The sequence below is a fragment of the Chelon labrosus genome (assembly GCF_963514085.1).
Source record: "Chelon labrosus genome assembly, chromosome: 15".
Taxonomy (NCBI): domain Eukaryota; kingdom Metazoa; phylum Chordata; class Actinopteri; order Mugiliformes; family Mugilidae; genus Chelon; species Chelon labrosus.
The window spans coordinates 13,942,946-13,960,037 of NC_140348.1; the positions used below are offsets into that span (position 1 = coordinate 13,942,946).

The window sequence follows — 17,092 nt, forward strand, 5'->3', positions numbered from 1 at the left end:
GCTGGGGATGGCTGCTGCCATTAAGGAGTGTCATTGCTATGGGGTGGGGGTGTCTGGTCTGGTGTAGGTGGGTGGTACATGTCTAGGTAACATCCACATGAATACCAGGTCCAAAGGTTTCCCAGCAGAACACTGAATTGTCACAAGATGGTCAATGTTATTGACTTCTCCTGCCAGTGGCCTTAATGTTGTGGCTGATCGGTGTTTGATACATACAGTTAATATGAAGAATATCCTTTACATCCATTATATAAAAGATTTCCAAATGTAATCCGATTGGACAAAAATCTAAGGGAAATGCAACAAACAATAAATAACTGTATTATAAAAATATTTTACTCGTGTTTCTTTTTAATGATTGTCCTGATACAAAACTATGAATTAGGTACCCTTATTCAGGTAAGAGTATATGTGAAATATAAGAGGTCTTCACTATTAGTCAGCCTAAGCAGCCTTTTGTTTTATTTATTTATTTTTTGTCTATGTGTGTGTGAAGCTCTGAGCCCTGAGGGAAGCAGGAGTGAAAGTCCCCAGAGTAGCATCTCTAGATTGCTGTGACTCTGGGCAGAAACAGTCCCTGGTCCCCATTCTCTCATTGCCAAGGTGCAAACAGACAGCAGACTAATACTGTCTGGCACCTCTACAGAGACACTTTCAGCATCTTTGACTCATTTCGGAAAATAAGACCTTGAATGAAGGAATATGTTTCAGCCTGCGGCCAAGGAGAGAATGGGAAACGCAGATCATAGGCCGTAGGGTGAAGGCATCAGGGACTGTTGCGTCCTGTGACATGCACATGTGCTTTATGAGCATGTGAAAAGCATGCAGAAAATGTAGTTTTAGTCTCAGCAACGAGGAGAGGTACAGAGATAACTGTTCACGGTAATGGAACAGTTTTGAGGGCGTGGCAGACAAGTGCAAGGACGCTATCAGAAACATGCTGAAATGTCTTAACTTCAGAGTCTTTTTGCTTGGGCACTTGGACCGCAGTATATATATTCGTTACAATGAGGACTTCTGACACATGAAGGGAGAACAATGGAAGACACAACGACACATACACACACACACTGACAATGTCTTTTTACTTCTGACGTCACAAATACCCAGATTCCGGCCTAGGATTTTAAAGTGTCCATTTCAGGGCATTCCTAATTGAAGATTCAACATGACAGGCACCCTGATAAACTGTCTGCGAGGGTTTCATCAGTCGCTACCTCCCTATAAGCCACCAAAGCACATTGTACTCAAACAGAAGCTATCAGGGTGTTATGTTGAATATGAAGGATGTCCCAAAGAAAGCATCATTCTTATACATATCCCCCCTAAGACTTCCTTGTTCAGCAAAAGTGCAAGAAAAATGGTGCTGCTGGCTCAAGAGTTTAACTTTTGAGCAATAATCAATACAGGACCGAGTAGCCTATCACTCTTGGGGCGCATAAGAGAGGAGGCACAAATGCACACCCTTTACGATACCCTCACTATGTCATTAACAGTAAAACATTAAGGACTACAAAATGACTACAGGATGAATTCAGGATGATAAATCTGCAAAAATGTATCAATTTATTATCCCGGTTCACAAAAAGACACCCATATGGTCCCTGCATTTTTGCTGAAAAGGATTCAGGGGATTTGAGTTTCCTCTACAGACATCACCTTTGTAATATTATTTATTTTGGTACAGGACTCTGGCACAGCACCACCATCTAGTGGCAACTGAATACGATGACAATTAATACTGTGTATCACTAGTGGAACTTTCACCCAGTGCAGCGAGCTAAACAAAAGGGCCCGACGACTGTCCAGATTTGAAATGCACAAGAGCGGTGCTGTGACATTTCAATTCTGAAAGGTACCGCTGATCTCTGAAACCCCAGCTTGAGCTGGGCAAGGGCCCAGAGTTTAGAAAGGGGCTGAGATCACAGCGAAGTGGGGCAAAAAGAGGGAGACCAGATTGTTTTGATTGTGTTTTGGCAACCTAGCTCGTTAGGATTTGAAAAACTTCCCACAAGGACATATTCTGCTTTCTGGGGAGAAAAAAAAAAAAAAAACAGCCACACAAAAGTTCCTTTGACAGAAAGCAGATCAATTTAAATCTCAGCAGATCTTGTTAATTTTCTTCAACCTTGTGTTAAAGCTTCTAAGCCCATGATTACTGTATGATATTCTAGATGCTCTACTGTATTATATCTGTATTTTCTTGGAGCATTACTATAAACGGAGGCTAATCAAAAGTAAACGCATAATATGACTTTAGTTCGACGATCAAATAGTGTGCAAAAACCGCTCATCTCATCGGCCACATCCAATTAAGTCACAATTTATTCGTCATTTCCAAGTGGTCCGAGCATCGGCTGACTGGGCCATTGCGGAGGAAGCCTGGCACTGTTGTGTTTTCTGCTGTTTTGGATTTGGTCTGGTCTGAGCACAGTGTAGAAATGAGAGGCGAGGAGAGGGATGCAGAAGCTACACTGGTACATGCAACATAGATACGATATACTATTTGCTGAAGAGGAGAAGAAGAAAAAAAACACTTGCACTGCACTCTGGGTAATAGGACACCCATTTTCTTTTTTACTCACAATAAATCACTACCAGTGAGTAGTTAAAATAAAGTGGCGTATTCCAATGGCAGCAGGGAAGGAAATACATCAAAAGTGTGTCACTGGTCATAAAGAAACATGGGAAAAAACAAGAGAACAAAACATGATAGAACAGAACATACTGGAGGACAGAATTCCATTGCAGTAATGGAACTGTCATCTTTCTGAATGCAACTCTCTTCTTAAGATAAAACATAACGCCTTGTCCCTCACCAGAGTCTGAGACATGAGGATATTAAGAACAGAAGTAAACAGTTGATCTAAATAAAGCTAGAGTGTGAGAGGCCTGTTGATTCGATTGAGCTATCAGAGCACAAGTAATTAAAACAGACAAAAGAACTATTTTAAAACCAAGCTTTTCCTATAACGGGCTGCTTACTGTAACTGCATGTGACCTTTTGTGGAAATATGCACCTGAATTATTTATCCAGGGGCTAACACACCCTGACAAGCGGCTACTGTACATAGGTCGGGTTCATTTGACAGGGCCATTTGTGCATCGTGCAAAGTCTTAAAATTAACCGTTAGTGGCGCATTAAGTCTACGACTATTCATAACGTGCCCGTGACCTTAAATCCCCCGAGTCGAGTCACTGAGCTGAGTGCTCTCAAATACTGTCATCGAGAGTATTTACATGTAAAAAGACTGTAATACAGTCGATCGCGTGCACTAATATTTAAAATACTACAGAGAAATATAATGTGATGTAAAGTATTCTATTCCATCTTGTGTTGCATATTTAAACTTTTCATTTTTCATGCGAGAGTGGGATAATGAGCTACAGAATATGTGCATTTTTTTTGTAAATAAAGGTTTTTAAGTGTTCCAAACATCAGTACAATTTTAAGATTTTCTCTACCGCCTCTGCAGTGGTCGATTAATACCTTTTTATTTAGTTACATTCTAAGACTGCACTGATATAGTAGAGATTCAACGGTTAAACCCAAATTAAAACACACTTAAAGATGACGATACCTAAATTTTGACCAGGAAACAAAAATGTTTTGACTGATGACCGTACCATAATGGATGTTATGGAAGTTCAAATGGGACCCATATCAAACACTTTCCTGAGAGTATAATGGTGTGACAACATTAAAAAGAAAAAACACCACAGTACAGGAGAACAAGGACACAGTAAAAGGTATAATATTAGTTTACAGTCTTGTAAAACCTGAAGTATAAAGAGACGGAAGGACCCACAGGTAGGTTTTGGACTGAGAGGAAGGGAGGGAAAAACAGTGCCGGCGGGGCAAAACAAAGGCACGGCTACTCACGTCGTTTGCAGCCGCACTTCTTGATCCGTTTGGGGTCTGTGATGTCGTCGTGACAAGCTTTGCAGTAGAAAAATGCTCTAAAAGTGACACGTAAAAATGTTTAGCACTGAAAATGACCCAACTATCCTGTTTGACACGATTAGCAGCTGATTACCTCTTTACTTCTTTGGCATCACTTGCGATAAAGAATCCCAGTGTTCCCTCCTGCATCTTGACATGGTTGCCCGGGTTGATGAGGATGCTGGGTAATTAAGAGACATACAGACACATAATGCTCGTTAAAGTCCGCACGACGGGCAGTTCACTCACACAGCACGCTAATCAAGAGGAATGGTACACACACTTGTTGGAGCCTTCAATCGGACCTGGATTGCACTTATAGGGAAAGTCTTTTTTCTCTGTTGTGTTGTGGCATGTGCGTGTCAGTTATCACCAAACACACCTGCTCCTCTGATTTTGGGCTGATGTGATACTCACACGGATGGACGAAATGCACAACAGTATGATCGCACATTGAATTTTAATTCTTTTCTTTACAGAATGGCGTTGGGTCGCCCCCGGGGTGAGGAGAGGGACAGAGAGGCACGAGTAAAGGGACGAGGGCAGAAAGAATTAAAATCATGGCCATGGGGTGGTTTTAGTCTCAAATACAGTCATCTGGTCAGAACAAATGTTGTGATGGCCACTGAGACATGGCTGTAGTACAGAGGATGTACGGCAAGGTAGTTACCTTGGTTAGTATTTGACAGTGGGATGCAAGGGAATGAACAGCTCTTTTTGTTCTTGTCAGTACTAGGCTCATGTTATAGTCTAGGGAGCTACCCCTAAGAAAAAATTAAATTGGTCTAAAAGTGGAATAAGTCTCCTTAAAAGCAGTAGTTGCTCTGCTCCATTCAAAAATAATTAGAATCCACGTCTAGCAAGATCAATACTGGTTTAATTTTCATTTAATTATTTCCATTCCATTTAAAAAGGCACTACTATAATAAATATCACTGCATTACAAGATGTATTACTCACACCGTTTCTGTGATGGGTTGGACTCAGTAGAATACAATAAGCACTTTGAGCGATTGGCTGTATCATTCCCCATTAATTAGACTAAGACAAAGAGTACACACACACATATATAGATATATATACATATATATACTATATGCACACACTCACACACACGCACACACACCCTGGTCATTAATGGTTACCTGTGGGCAACAATCATCAATGATGTGAGTGTGAACTAAGATATCAAAACACTGAACCCACAAACCTTTAAGAGTCACACTCCTTCAAAATAAAAGCCCAGATGAAAGATGATTTTGTCTCATTTACTTTGCTATTATTAATTATTAAAAATGATGAAAATTTAATTCAAATAAAAACTACTGCCAGTCTTGGGGCAAATCTATGGATTTAGCATTTAATTTTGAAAGATTCTGTTTACGTTCAGGGTTGAAGTAAACACGTAAGATAGCATCTAACGCGCTACATCTTTCCTCTGAGCTCCATGTAAAAGGTTACATTGCAGAAAATAAACAAAACTAGTAAGGGAGCAATTGAATCCATACAGGTTGCGATCAAATTGCACCAGTCAGGCAGATCAGGTTTTTCTTTCCACACTGCAAGAAGTGAAATAGCGTCACTCAGATTGAATGGCCCCCAGAGAAGTAAACAGGCAATACACCTGGCATGCGCTTTAGTGAAAATAAAGGAAAGAAACCAATCAAATCAAGACATTTCCACGAACATTGCTGCCCAAATCTGAGATTTTACAGGTGTAGCTATCCATTTTTCGTCAGCCGGGTGCAAACTCGTGAATAGAAGCTTTAAAAGGGTCAAAACCTCATATTGTGAGCAACAAGGCAAGCATCAAACACCTTCAGTGTCATAGCATGCAGTTATCGAACAGAATGAAGAGGACGATAGTTAAACAGAAAGGCATAGCCACTGCAGCACAGGTATAGGGACAGGTACGTAGATGCAGACGGTTGCAGTAACTTCTGTGCAGTTGGATTGTTTCTCAAACACCAAACTGACAGGAAGTGACCTCACTTAAGAACATCTACTCGAGAGACGCACGAGCATGGCTGAACATGGTGGCTGAGATGTACAAAGATGCACATTCACACACAAACTCTCCCTCTCAAGGTAATCCCACACACGCATACATACATACGTACATACATAAATATATACATACTTACGCACATATATACATACATACATACATACATACATACAAACATACATACATACACAGATGGATATACATTTAGCACTGAGGACATGAGAGTGTGATGGAATGCAAAAGTGAAATGTGGGGCACGTAAATTAAAAACTTCAGCTTGGATGAACCTAACGCTATCCAAATTCAACAGCTCCATGCCGTTCCTAGTGTGTAACATGATTAAACTGAAAAAAAAATCAAGTAAAAATGTTGAGGTGCCGCTGATGTAATAAAACCATGACGAAAAGACATGCTGTTATATCAGCCACCGCCTACAGCAATGGCAGATAATCAGTCAATTTGTTTCAAGATTAAATCCAAAATGTAGAACAACAGATTATCAGTGCTTATCGACACCACACGTCTAAGATACGTGTATACAGCCTCCTCACTGATTCGGAGGCAGAGAACCACAGAGTACTGCTCTGGCAATGATTTGAAAACACCAATGAGTGCAATACGCAGCTTGTCGACGCTAACAAACAGTAGGGCAACAACTGAGCAACACTGAAAAAGAACTGAAAGTGAGAGAAATAAACTAAGCAAAGGATTTTGGTTAAGGACAAAACGGAAAAGATCAAATAAGAGGTAGATATGGAGAGGGTGAGTGTTTGGCCTTGGTACACCGACAACAGCAAAGACAAAGAAACAGCACTTCTACAAACACGTCCAATTTATCTATCCTCTCTCTGCCTGCAAAGAAGTTAGTGCATTAAGCACAAGGGACACCATAAAAAAGGAGTTAGAAAAAGAGGACTGCAAGATAGTGTGTGGAAAAATATCCTTGGGGAAACTCCCAAAGTCAGAAGCTTTAAAGTGGTGGAGAATGGGTGGAACTTTGGAAGTAAGATAAGGTAGAGGGCATACCGCTTGCGGCTTCTGCAAACAACAAGAAAAAATCTCAAATCAAACAGTTATCATGAACACAAAAGAAGAGGAGAATATAAGTGTTGCTACTGTTTATCTGCCTATTTTCTAGCTATGTCTTATATAGCAGCACGAGATGCAACTCTGCAGAGACACACAACTCATATTGTTTCCTGCTTGTCCGAGGCACCTAAAAATGACTGTGATTCGACTGATATGTTTATCAAGTGCATGAATGGCACAGAATATTGTGGCAACACATGTTCTAGTAAATACTGTGTAAAAAACTTTATAAAAAAATAAAATAAATATTATATATATATGTATGTCTAAATAACTAAAATCTGGATTGAAATAATTAAGAACACAGACAAAATTTAGCCTGCTGGGATGCAAACAGCTGTAAAAAAAAAAAAAAAAATAACATTATGTCAAAATATAACTTGATTACCTGACTTGAAATTAAAACAGATTTCAGTTACTTATATTAAAATTAAAACCCTGTCAATATGCGAAAACATTTGACACAGGCGAACAGGTAGGGAAGGGTGGGTAGGATTTGGCAATTGAGATTACTGAAGAACAGAACGTTGTGTTATCATTAGCGATAGAACCAACACTGAGTTAGCGCTAATCAAACAGGCTGAGCACGACACGGCGAAATCAAGCGAGGAAACACATTGTGCATAATTTGAAATGTGCAGCAAGTTTGGCATCTCTGAGCCGACAAAAACGTACAAGAATAATATTAATACTTCTTCTAATACTGCACAGTTTGGTATGATCTGACCTGTGACTGTACAGTTACCTCCATTACATACATACAGTAGTGGAGGGATAGGAGATCTCAAAAAATAGTAGAATGTAATGATGCTTGTTAAGACTGAAACTTTTCGCATATTTTATGTACAACCGCACTTTAAAAAATGCAGACTAGAATAAAGAATAATTATTTCCTATTACTAAAATAAAATGTTAGGATGTCTGTGTGGACTTATGTGCTCTGTGACTGTCTTCTAGTTCTATCATGTCATCTGAACCCAAGTATTTACTTTGGCGTGCTGTTGCTCAAATGTTCACCAAATGTGATCAAACGCAATACAAATATCAACTGGGATCAAAGCTGTAAAGAGAAAGTTCAAGATGTTTTATTAGAAGATTCACTCGAAGCAAAGCACACAGTAGTTGACTGCTAGCACAAGTGTGCCTGATGTTATAGGAGTAAAGATGCATTATACAAACCTGCTCTCTCTCTGCTCAGACTTGTATTCAATGGCAATGAGCAACAGCTTCAGCTTCACGTAACACAGCCTGTAAAACAAGCGGAGTCATTAGAGAAGAGAAGTATACAAGCAGATGACTGACGTGTCAAACGCCTTAAAAATTCACATCTGAACAGTCCCCTTTTTTTTGTCCTTCTCTCTTCACTTCATCTACCTACCATTGACACTGGGCTTGCTGAGTGGGGAAAAGCGATACTTACTCGCAGACAGTTGGGAAGGAGAGGCCTACAAAGGCACTGGACAAATACTCTGTGTACATCTCATTAGCCACTCCTTCAAGGTAATACTTCTGCCATGTGTCCTCCTCAATCTGACAAAAAAAAATAAAAAAAATAAAATAAATGTCACATGTGAGGATTGAGAGGCTGCTTTCCTTTCAAATGTGGCCCAATGTGGTCCGCAGATGTTCCAGTGCACAACATCAGCCCGGTCATTATAAGCTGATCCATCATCTTTATGACATTAGAACAGTTCTTTGATAAAGGCAAGCACCTCTTCAATTTTGAGCCACGGAGACGCTGAACAGATTCCACATGAAATGTCACGGTAAAATATGACGTGCCAAAATGACTGAAAACATAGGAATAGGAGTCTTTCTCTGGACAAAGATGTCAAAATTTCCCAGGGAATGTACTGTTTGATAGATCTAGTCCATCTGTCAGCAGAGAACCTACTGTATCCACTTATGTTAGCCTGACCTACGAACCCTTCATAAATCATCCCATGAACAAAAATGCATTGTGAGTATTCATTCATCCATATTGCTTCAGTCTGTTCAGATGGACAGACTCTGACAAGTTCATTTGTCCTCTGTGTTACCTCAATGAAGGACCTCATGGAGAAGAGGTTGGCCAGCATGGTCGACAGGCCCTGGGCCAGACAGCTCTGGGCAATGAAGCCTGCCTTCAGCTCCGCCAGGCAGATAGCATCGTCACCTTCTTTCCAGTTCCAGCTCGGAATGTTCAGCAGATGGGCCTTCATCACATGACGAACAGAGAGGTCACAAAGCACAGGAAAATAAGCAGACGAGTCGCTTTTCTTAAAGGGATACTTCGACGATTTAGGAAACACAAAGTTTCATGCCCCTCTCCGACATTTACATATGATAAATACAAAGAGACAGCAGCCGGTTGGCAGGTTGTCAAAGATCAGAAGAAGTCAGGAAGAGCTGCCAAGCCTGGCTCTGTTCAGTGGTTCACCAAGCTCTACAGAGCAGTAAAGTTCACTCAACATGATATCTGTTGTCTAATTTGAGTAAAAACAAAGTGCAGAGGGGAAGATCAATACTACTCTCATATATTTAAACCTATTACGCTAAGAGCTACAACCAGACGTTGCACAAACACTGGACTTCCAGGAGTAACAGCCAGCAAGCTTGGCTCCATCTTGACCTACACATTTAAATTTCAAGACTAATTATAGGTAGTTGTCAAACAGCCAGTAGAGACTTCAGAAGGTTGAACCCTACCATAAAAGAGACCAGTAAATAAACAACAAATTGAAGGGGGGGCTGGTCTGGTCTAGGTGGGTGCTACATGTGGTACAAGTAACATCCACACGAATTCCAGGTCCCAAAGGTTTCCCAGCAGAGCACTGAATTGTCACAAGATGGTCAATGTTATTTACTTCACCTGTCATAATGGCCTGACTGTTGTAAAACATTTTTGACTGAAAATATTAATTATGATCTAACAGTTTGTCTTTCACTGCCAATTAACTGCAAAGTTGAAATATCAAAAATATCAAAAGCTGGATGTATATTTTCATCACTCTCTTCCCGAGGAGTAACTTCTGCTATATAAAGCACTGATCTATTAGTTCCTCACTCTAACAGGTGAGGTCCATCCATCCCCTAAGTAGACAGAATTGGGAGTTAACTGCTGTGATTGGAGAGCAGTCAAGATGAGGTGAACCAGTCAGGGCATCAGGGCATCTTACCTTATTGTGATATTGTAGCATCTGCGTGATTATTCTGATCTTGGGATGGTAGTTCTTGATGGAAATGACCCTTGGAAACACAGGAAAGCACAATGAACATCTCATCTGGTCAATTTCTACCGATCTCAGTACAGAGTTGAGAGGATGCGATAATACCTCATGATGTTGGAAGCATCTTCAGCATCAGGGTCTGCACAATATTTGTTGGCCAGTATCAAGCAGGCATCTGCTGACTCGATCTAAGGACACGAGAAACAGATTTGTTAGCACTAAAATACATGTCAGCATGCTTCAGACAATATTGTCTTTCTCACATAAGATACAATCTTTCATTGTCTCCTGATTTTGTTTAAAAAGAAGTGAGAAGAAGAAATTTGGCCTTAATCTGTAAAATCTGACCACACTTAAGTTTAACAAGGGCCATCTGTAATCTCATGTAGCCTTATCTGTCCAAGAGTCTTGTCGCTAATGGTACCTTCACTCGCGCCAGATCGTGAGGGTTGAGAACAGATCCCTGGTAGAACTCTACTTGAGTAAAATGACGTTTGAACAAGGCTTCCAGCTCAAGATTAGGGGAAATACTAGCACATAAGAGAAAAGAGGAGAAGGGTTAGAGCATGTATGGAAACCTCATATATAGAAAATTGTTCAGCGCTAACCTACATGTGGCGAGAATGAAAAAAAATTAACTTACTTATGGAGAAAAACAATTTCTACATTGACATCATCCCTGTCCTTGTGTAGGAAGTCTTTGAGGAAGTTGGAGACACTTTCGAGGGTAATATGACCACAGACCACAATATGCCTGGAAGGGGGGGAGAAATCATCTTGAGTGGGCAACTTAAATCACTGCAGACACTGGCATGTCTCCCAAAGATAATCAGTCAAACCAAAGTACTCCAACATCTAACTCAAATAGAGACTGAAAAAAAACTATATACATGTCAAGAAATGTCATCTCAAAGCAAACAAGTAATTGAATTATATCTTTTTGCCATAAAAGTGAACGTTTTTCCCTCCATGTATTGAAAGTGGTTAAATTTTGCACGACAAGTGCAATCAAACACTCAACTCTGAACCACTTTAGAAAATCTAAGATACAATCATACAGCCCACACTGGTTGGATTGTCATCCGTTCTCAATATAAAAACTGTCCCTTCGGCCAAACCACCCCGTTTGTGAGCTGAATGGATGTTGACAAAGACATGTACATCAATATGCCCGTGCTTTTATACAGAACATTACCAAAACTCTCAAAATGATTTGGAGGCCTGTGGTTGACAAAAATTCTAAACAGGACGTCAGAGTATTTGACAGGCCTCTGGCAGGATTCAGTAGTGCATTACAGCAGAGAGATCTGTCAGACGCAGCATGGGGCTGATTACAGCCATAAGGAAGTCAGGGGTTAGTTTGGAACGGTTCGAGGGTTGAGGTTGTGTCCCTGTTTGTCCTCCGTCTGCACTTTAGCGTGATCACAGTCAAAGGCTACCTTCGTATTTGTGTCAACTGTGAGATGAGGCTCTGTTTGGATGGACGAAACATTTGGTGCTTGTGTAATCATCATATTCGGTGTCTGATTTGAGCATTACAATAAAAGATTCCTACATCATGCAACAGTGTTAATGAAAATAAAAATATTCTGTACTAGACATGTTTTTCTTTAAAATATCTGTCTTTAAGATTACTGATAACTGTTACACTTATTAATTAAAGTGGTTGAATTTTACACATTATTTAATCACACCAATGGGGATTTAACCCACTTCATAAGCTTTGTTTTTAGTGGTAAATTCAGCTACTCTGTTGGTGTTAAATGTCACATGTGGAGTCTTAATGCCAAACTTTGCTCAGTTAAATCCAACTCTTATATTCACACGGATTAGATTGGACACTCGGCAGACACCTTAATTACCCTATGGAGCCCTGTAAGGCAGTCTATGTAATGACAATGGCCTTATCCACTACTTGACATGCCAGGAGACAATTGAACCACTTTAGCTTTGAGTGCCTGGGCACTGGACTGCTTTGCACTTAACACTTTCTGTATTAAGTTACTTTTTCCTTAAATAAAAAAACTCTGCCGTCTTATTAGCTCACCGCGTATGTTCTTATCATCCCGCTAGATTTGTTATGACAGGTTTCCTTCAATCTATTATCATGCTGTTATAAGGCCGCTCTGGCGAACGCGTTAACCTTTAAAAGTTGATGTCTAAAATTGAACAGGACATTAGTGAAATCTGACTCACTTTGGCAGGTTTAAAGGAAACATAGATATTTATTGATGTTAGATGAGAACCATAGCCCAGAGTGTTCTCCTACCCCAGCACCAGATGGACCGGGTAGGGCTGAACAGAAGTGGACTTGGCAAAAGTAATGCGACAGACATGCTGAGGGAATGACAGTTCGTGGATGTAGCAGGATATAATGGGATTCGCAGATGTTGCCTTTGTCCTTTAAGAGAATCTAATGAGCAGCCACGATTGCATGGTTGGCCGGAGTTGAGCAAAGAACCGTGCGGTCTTACAAGCTGATGAGCTGGGATGTCTGTGGGCAGCCAGCAGAATTTGGCTCGAGATGGCTCTCATTTCATTAGATGTTAAAAAAATAAATAAATAAATAAATCTTCCATGTTTTCCTATTTGAGTATCAAATGTCCCTTACATAGGTAGAGGATACATACAGATTTATTAGGTATCATTTGGCTTGTGTGGATTAAATCTCAAACAGCACAAACCCGAACGTGTAAATACATGTGCACGGCATGTACAGGAAACACATGTGGTGCTTTTCTCAGCAAGGCAAATGTTTCTTTCTCATGTATTAAACATAATTTCTTCCCTTGGTCTGGCCACTAATGTAAGACTTTAAGACAGAAATATCACTTAATAGATATTATTAAAAGTGACTCGTCTCTACTGAAATGTTCTCCTTCCTGTGCGCCAATAGTGGCATCAGATTTAATACCGAGTACATTAGCCGGCGAAACCCGATATGGGAAAGGGATACCAAAGATGATTCAACCGTTTATAATTGCTTCAAGAACCAAATACCTCCCCTTAATTATGCAGTACAACTTAAACCAGATAGAGATACACCTAAAATTAAATCAAATTGCATTTGGAGCACTTCAAGGTCACAGATTTTTACAAGAAAACCATAACACAACAACTCAGAAAATAAAATTAAATAAATAAAAAAAAAAAAATGTGCCACACAGTCACATTAAATGCAAAGGGGGTATTAACAGAGCATGCACACACACACACACACAAAAACATGCAGTCAGGAAGCATATCAGGATGTCAGTGGAGCTACACTGAATACAAAATGAACAAACACAGAGCTCAAACATCAGCAACAGAGGTCACTCACTTGGTACTGCTCTAATCCTTAGGTCAGTGATGAAACTCACAGCAAGAATCATCATCGAAGCAATTTATACAACTTTGTTCAACAAGGCCGCGTGTAGCCACTATAAGCTAAATAATATAATACTTAGTCTTCACAGAGGTATTTTAATAGAGCTATTATTTATTATTTTAAGTCATTTTGAAACTAAATGTCTTTTTTAAAATTGTGTGTGTGTGTGTGTGTGTGTGTGTGTGTTCATCTCTGATAGTGCAGGAGTCTCTGGGTCTGCACGCCTCGAGTTGCTGAACCCTAATAGAGGACTTTCAAAGGTGTACGCGAGAGTTCAGCCAGGGTTGAAGTCGGTTTCCGTGCCAACCCCTGTGCTGGAGCTGGGGCTAATGGAAACCATGGAGTCATAATGGAAACCACAGAGCCCCGAGTGCAGTGGGCGCCAACAGAACGCAACACTTGTCATTATTATATCAGCACACACAGGCTGAGAGCTGTCACTAAACTCATGGGTGTATTGCTACACTGCACAGGGTACTGTAAGCAACCCTAGCATGAAACCGAAATCCAGTATGGATCCCTCTCACTTCCAAATAACCTCAAAGGCCTGTTTCGAATGACAGCAGCCAGATGCAGAGATGAAACAACGGCTCACGTTTAAAAAATGTTCACAGTGTTTCATGACCTCACTGTCTGTGAGCACTGTGATCAGTCGGATACTCGTAATCTCCAAATCTCATTTTCGTGATCTTTTTATTTTTTTGTGCGCTGACAGCTGCTAAACGATAACGCACTGAACCATAATGGCAGTCCTACATTCATATGACAAACCAGTTTCTAATGAGTCAGGTTCAACACGTACACGTCTAAAGGATTATGCAAAAGTCCGTCGAGCCTAAATGTTTGGTGGGTAGCTTCTGATTGTTACCATATGTTTTCACTATATGTCTAACCAGAAAAAAAAAAAAAAGAAAGAAAACGACAGAAGGGGGTGTGGAAGGAGAAAATAAAGTGTGTGGGAGAAACTATCCTTGGTCTTGACAAGGGCTTTTCTCAGCACCCATCTGTTAGTCTGGGCTAACAGACCAACAGAGGTCTCCGTCCAAACATAACATTTCATCAATCGTATCTCAATGACAGGCAAACATTATTGAAGAAAGGCTTTTTTTTTTAATGCCTCTTTCTTCTGCTGACTCCTTAGAATGGAATGACTTAAACTGATGGGAGTACGATTGGGAAAGAGAAACAAGGTGAGAAAGAGAAGACAGAACATGGTAGCAGATGCCGAGTGCCATCGAAAATAAGAAGAGGGGAAAAAGAAGAAGCCCTAGCCTCCCTGGTGCGGACAAACTGTCTTTTGATCAAATCTGTATGCTGAGTATCAGTAAGGTTTGAGCCATGAGGGGAAGAGAAAAGTACTGCACAATAAGCACTGTGGTATTCTTGTAGAAACAGTAAAATGACCACAGTGTCACACAAACTTCACAGAGCACTGGAGCCTCCGCTGCGAGAGGCAAACCACACGCATACATAATAACGAGAGCCTCTGGAGGGACAAACTCCACCACCACCACACAAACAACAAGAACCAGGCGAGCACCGAGAACCAAGCAGGCAAAGCAAGCCAAAAGCAATTCAATAGCCTCCAATGGGAGCGAGGCATCCAGCATTCAGGGTGTGGGAGCTGACTGAAGATCAGGGCCAGAGTAATGTCAAGCATTGATGGAAGCGATGTGCTAGCGGTGAAAGACAAACGGAAGGGTGACTTTTTCATCGGGAAATCGTCGATGAAAAAGCCACGAGTCTGCAGGTCATAGAAAGCATGCCTGATATGAGATGCAGATATAGAAAAGTAACTCCATAAAACATGCAAAAAAACAAACTCAAGCAAAAAAATAAATATAAAGAGACAAGAAAAGAAATCCTGCAACGTTCATTGAGATTGATGATGCTTATGAAGACCACCAATAATAATGCACTTGCAGAGTTTAAATCTTTCTATTTTCTTGTAGGAAAATCCTTTAAAAGCGGATAGTAGGGATTTCATGACTGTTTTCTTTCACTTTGGTGGATTATGATCCTAATTCATCCCTATAGGAAAGACTGCATTAATGACAAACATTGGGCACATACACACAGTATATTGCATAGAAGCACCACAGTTTCATATGTTGAAGAGTGCAGTAGTCATGAAAGCTCTATTTTCCAAATTAAATTAAAGCGCAACACGGGATGTTTCAAGGAGGACAAAGAAAATGAACGGCACACAAATGACTTCAGGAAAGCTCTGAATGAAGGACAGATAGAGGCAGATCTAGAAAAAAGGCAGAGAGAGGGGAAAGAAGATCGAGTGCGAAAGAGTGAAAGTGAGAGTAAAGGGGCATGGACATGTGTGTCCTAATGGCCAAGGTCTCCAGTCACGCAGTGTGACTTGACGTAATGTAACTTTACTTTAACTGAACTTAAACGTTACTCTTCTAAAAGTGAACTATCCCCCGGTAACTAGCAACTCTTAGGGGGTGCACTTGAGTCACACAACCACACCTTGTCTGGATTTCAACTTACTTTCTGCCTCGTGTCGAGTTATAACTCCCTCCGTATTTCTTCCGATTAAGGATGAGAGCAGCAATTTCTGGCACGTAGCGAGCAAACATGGCCTACATGCATGGAACAGAAAAAAGAAAAAGGCATGCAGAGAGGGTTCTACCGCACACAGAAAAACAGCAGAACCATCTGGAATACTTACTTTCTCCCATTAACCGCACTATAGGAACCACCATATTTCTTGCGGTTTCCTATTAACTCTATGATTTCAGGGACGTAGCTGGCAAACATGGCCTAAGGAGAAGATAGAAGACAAGAAGAAGAGACTAAAAAAGAGACTGGTACGCCGAAGAGCGGGTCGCGTGGAAGCTGGTGCACGTATCCAGATTTCTGATGGGAGAAAATTACTACTTTGATATTTAAATCAATCTAAAAAAAAATATATATATATCTCTCATCGTCTGTAGAGACTTGCCAAACGTCATAATAACGAGAGAGAACTTTATATCCCAAACAAAAAAAAAAGAAAAACTCTTTGGCTGCTGAGAAAAAGTAGCCCCAGCGTTTTAAAGTAAATGTTTTTGGAACTGGTTGGTCAGTGGACAAGAATTTTGTCACAGCTGATGAGTCTGTGATAGCACCCAGAACCTTTCTGTCTGGACAGCATCGTTTTTAAAAACCGAGGGAGAGTTAAAAACCTATGTGCCATGTTTTGTCCAACAAACACAGATGATCTGGCAGGTTGATTTGAATAGGCCCACCTGATGGTCCACAGCTGCAAAACACATTAAGACTCATTTGTTGGGCTAGAAAATGAGCTGGATGCATTTTGCAATGTTTCACAGCCTATTATGACAGCACGGGGTGGTGTTCACATTTCTAGCTACCAATGGGATACTCACTGACATTACTTGCGTACAGTCTAGAACGGGTGTGTCAAACCCATTTTAGTTCAGGGCCCACATATAGCCCAATTTAATGCCAAGGGT

The 17,092-nt window shown here is 40.5% G+C and overlaps 1 protein-coding gene across 5 annotated transcripts in view; it reads right to left on the minus strand.

The window, feature by feature from the left end:
* The window catches only part of kcnma1a (potassium large conductance calcium-activated channel, subfamily M, alpha member 1a), a gene marked incomplete at its 3' end in the record, with an annotated part of 130,894 nt that overhangs the window by 31,387 nt on the left and 82,415 nt on the right, over window positions 1-17,092 (minus strand). For all 5 annotated transcript variants that reach the window (XM_084561382.1, XM_084561379.1, XM_084561383.1 and 2 more), the window contains exons 9-18: window positions 16,306-16,397; window positions 10,893-11,003; window positions 10,674-10,779; window positions 10,355-10,437; window positions 10,199-10,268; window positions 9,080-9,235; window positions 8,461-8,570; window positions 8,220-8,288; window positions 4,038-4,124; window positions 3,884-3,960 (exon numbers count right to left, since the gene is read on the minus strand). In XM_084561382.1, coding sequence (XP_084417508.1) covers window positions 3,884-3,960; window positions 4,038-4,124; window positions 8,220-8,288; window positions 8,461-8,570; window positions 9,080-9,235; window positions 10,199-10,268; window positions 10,355-10,437; window positions 10,674-10,779; window positions 10,893-11,003; window positions 16,306-16,397 — 961 coding nt within the window. The remainder of the gene's footprint in view (window positions 1-3,883; window positions 3,961-4,037; window positions 4,125-8,219; window positions 8,289-8,460; window positions 8,571-9,079; window positions 9,236-10,198; window positions 10,269-10,354; window positions 10,438-10,673; window positions 10,780-10,892; window positions 11,004-16,305; window positions 16,398-17,092) is intronic.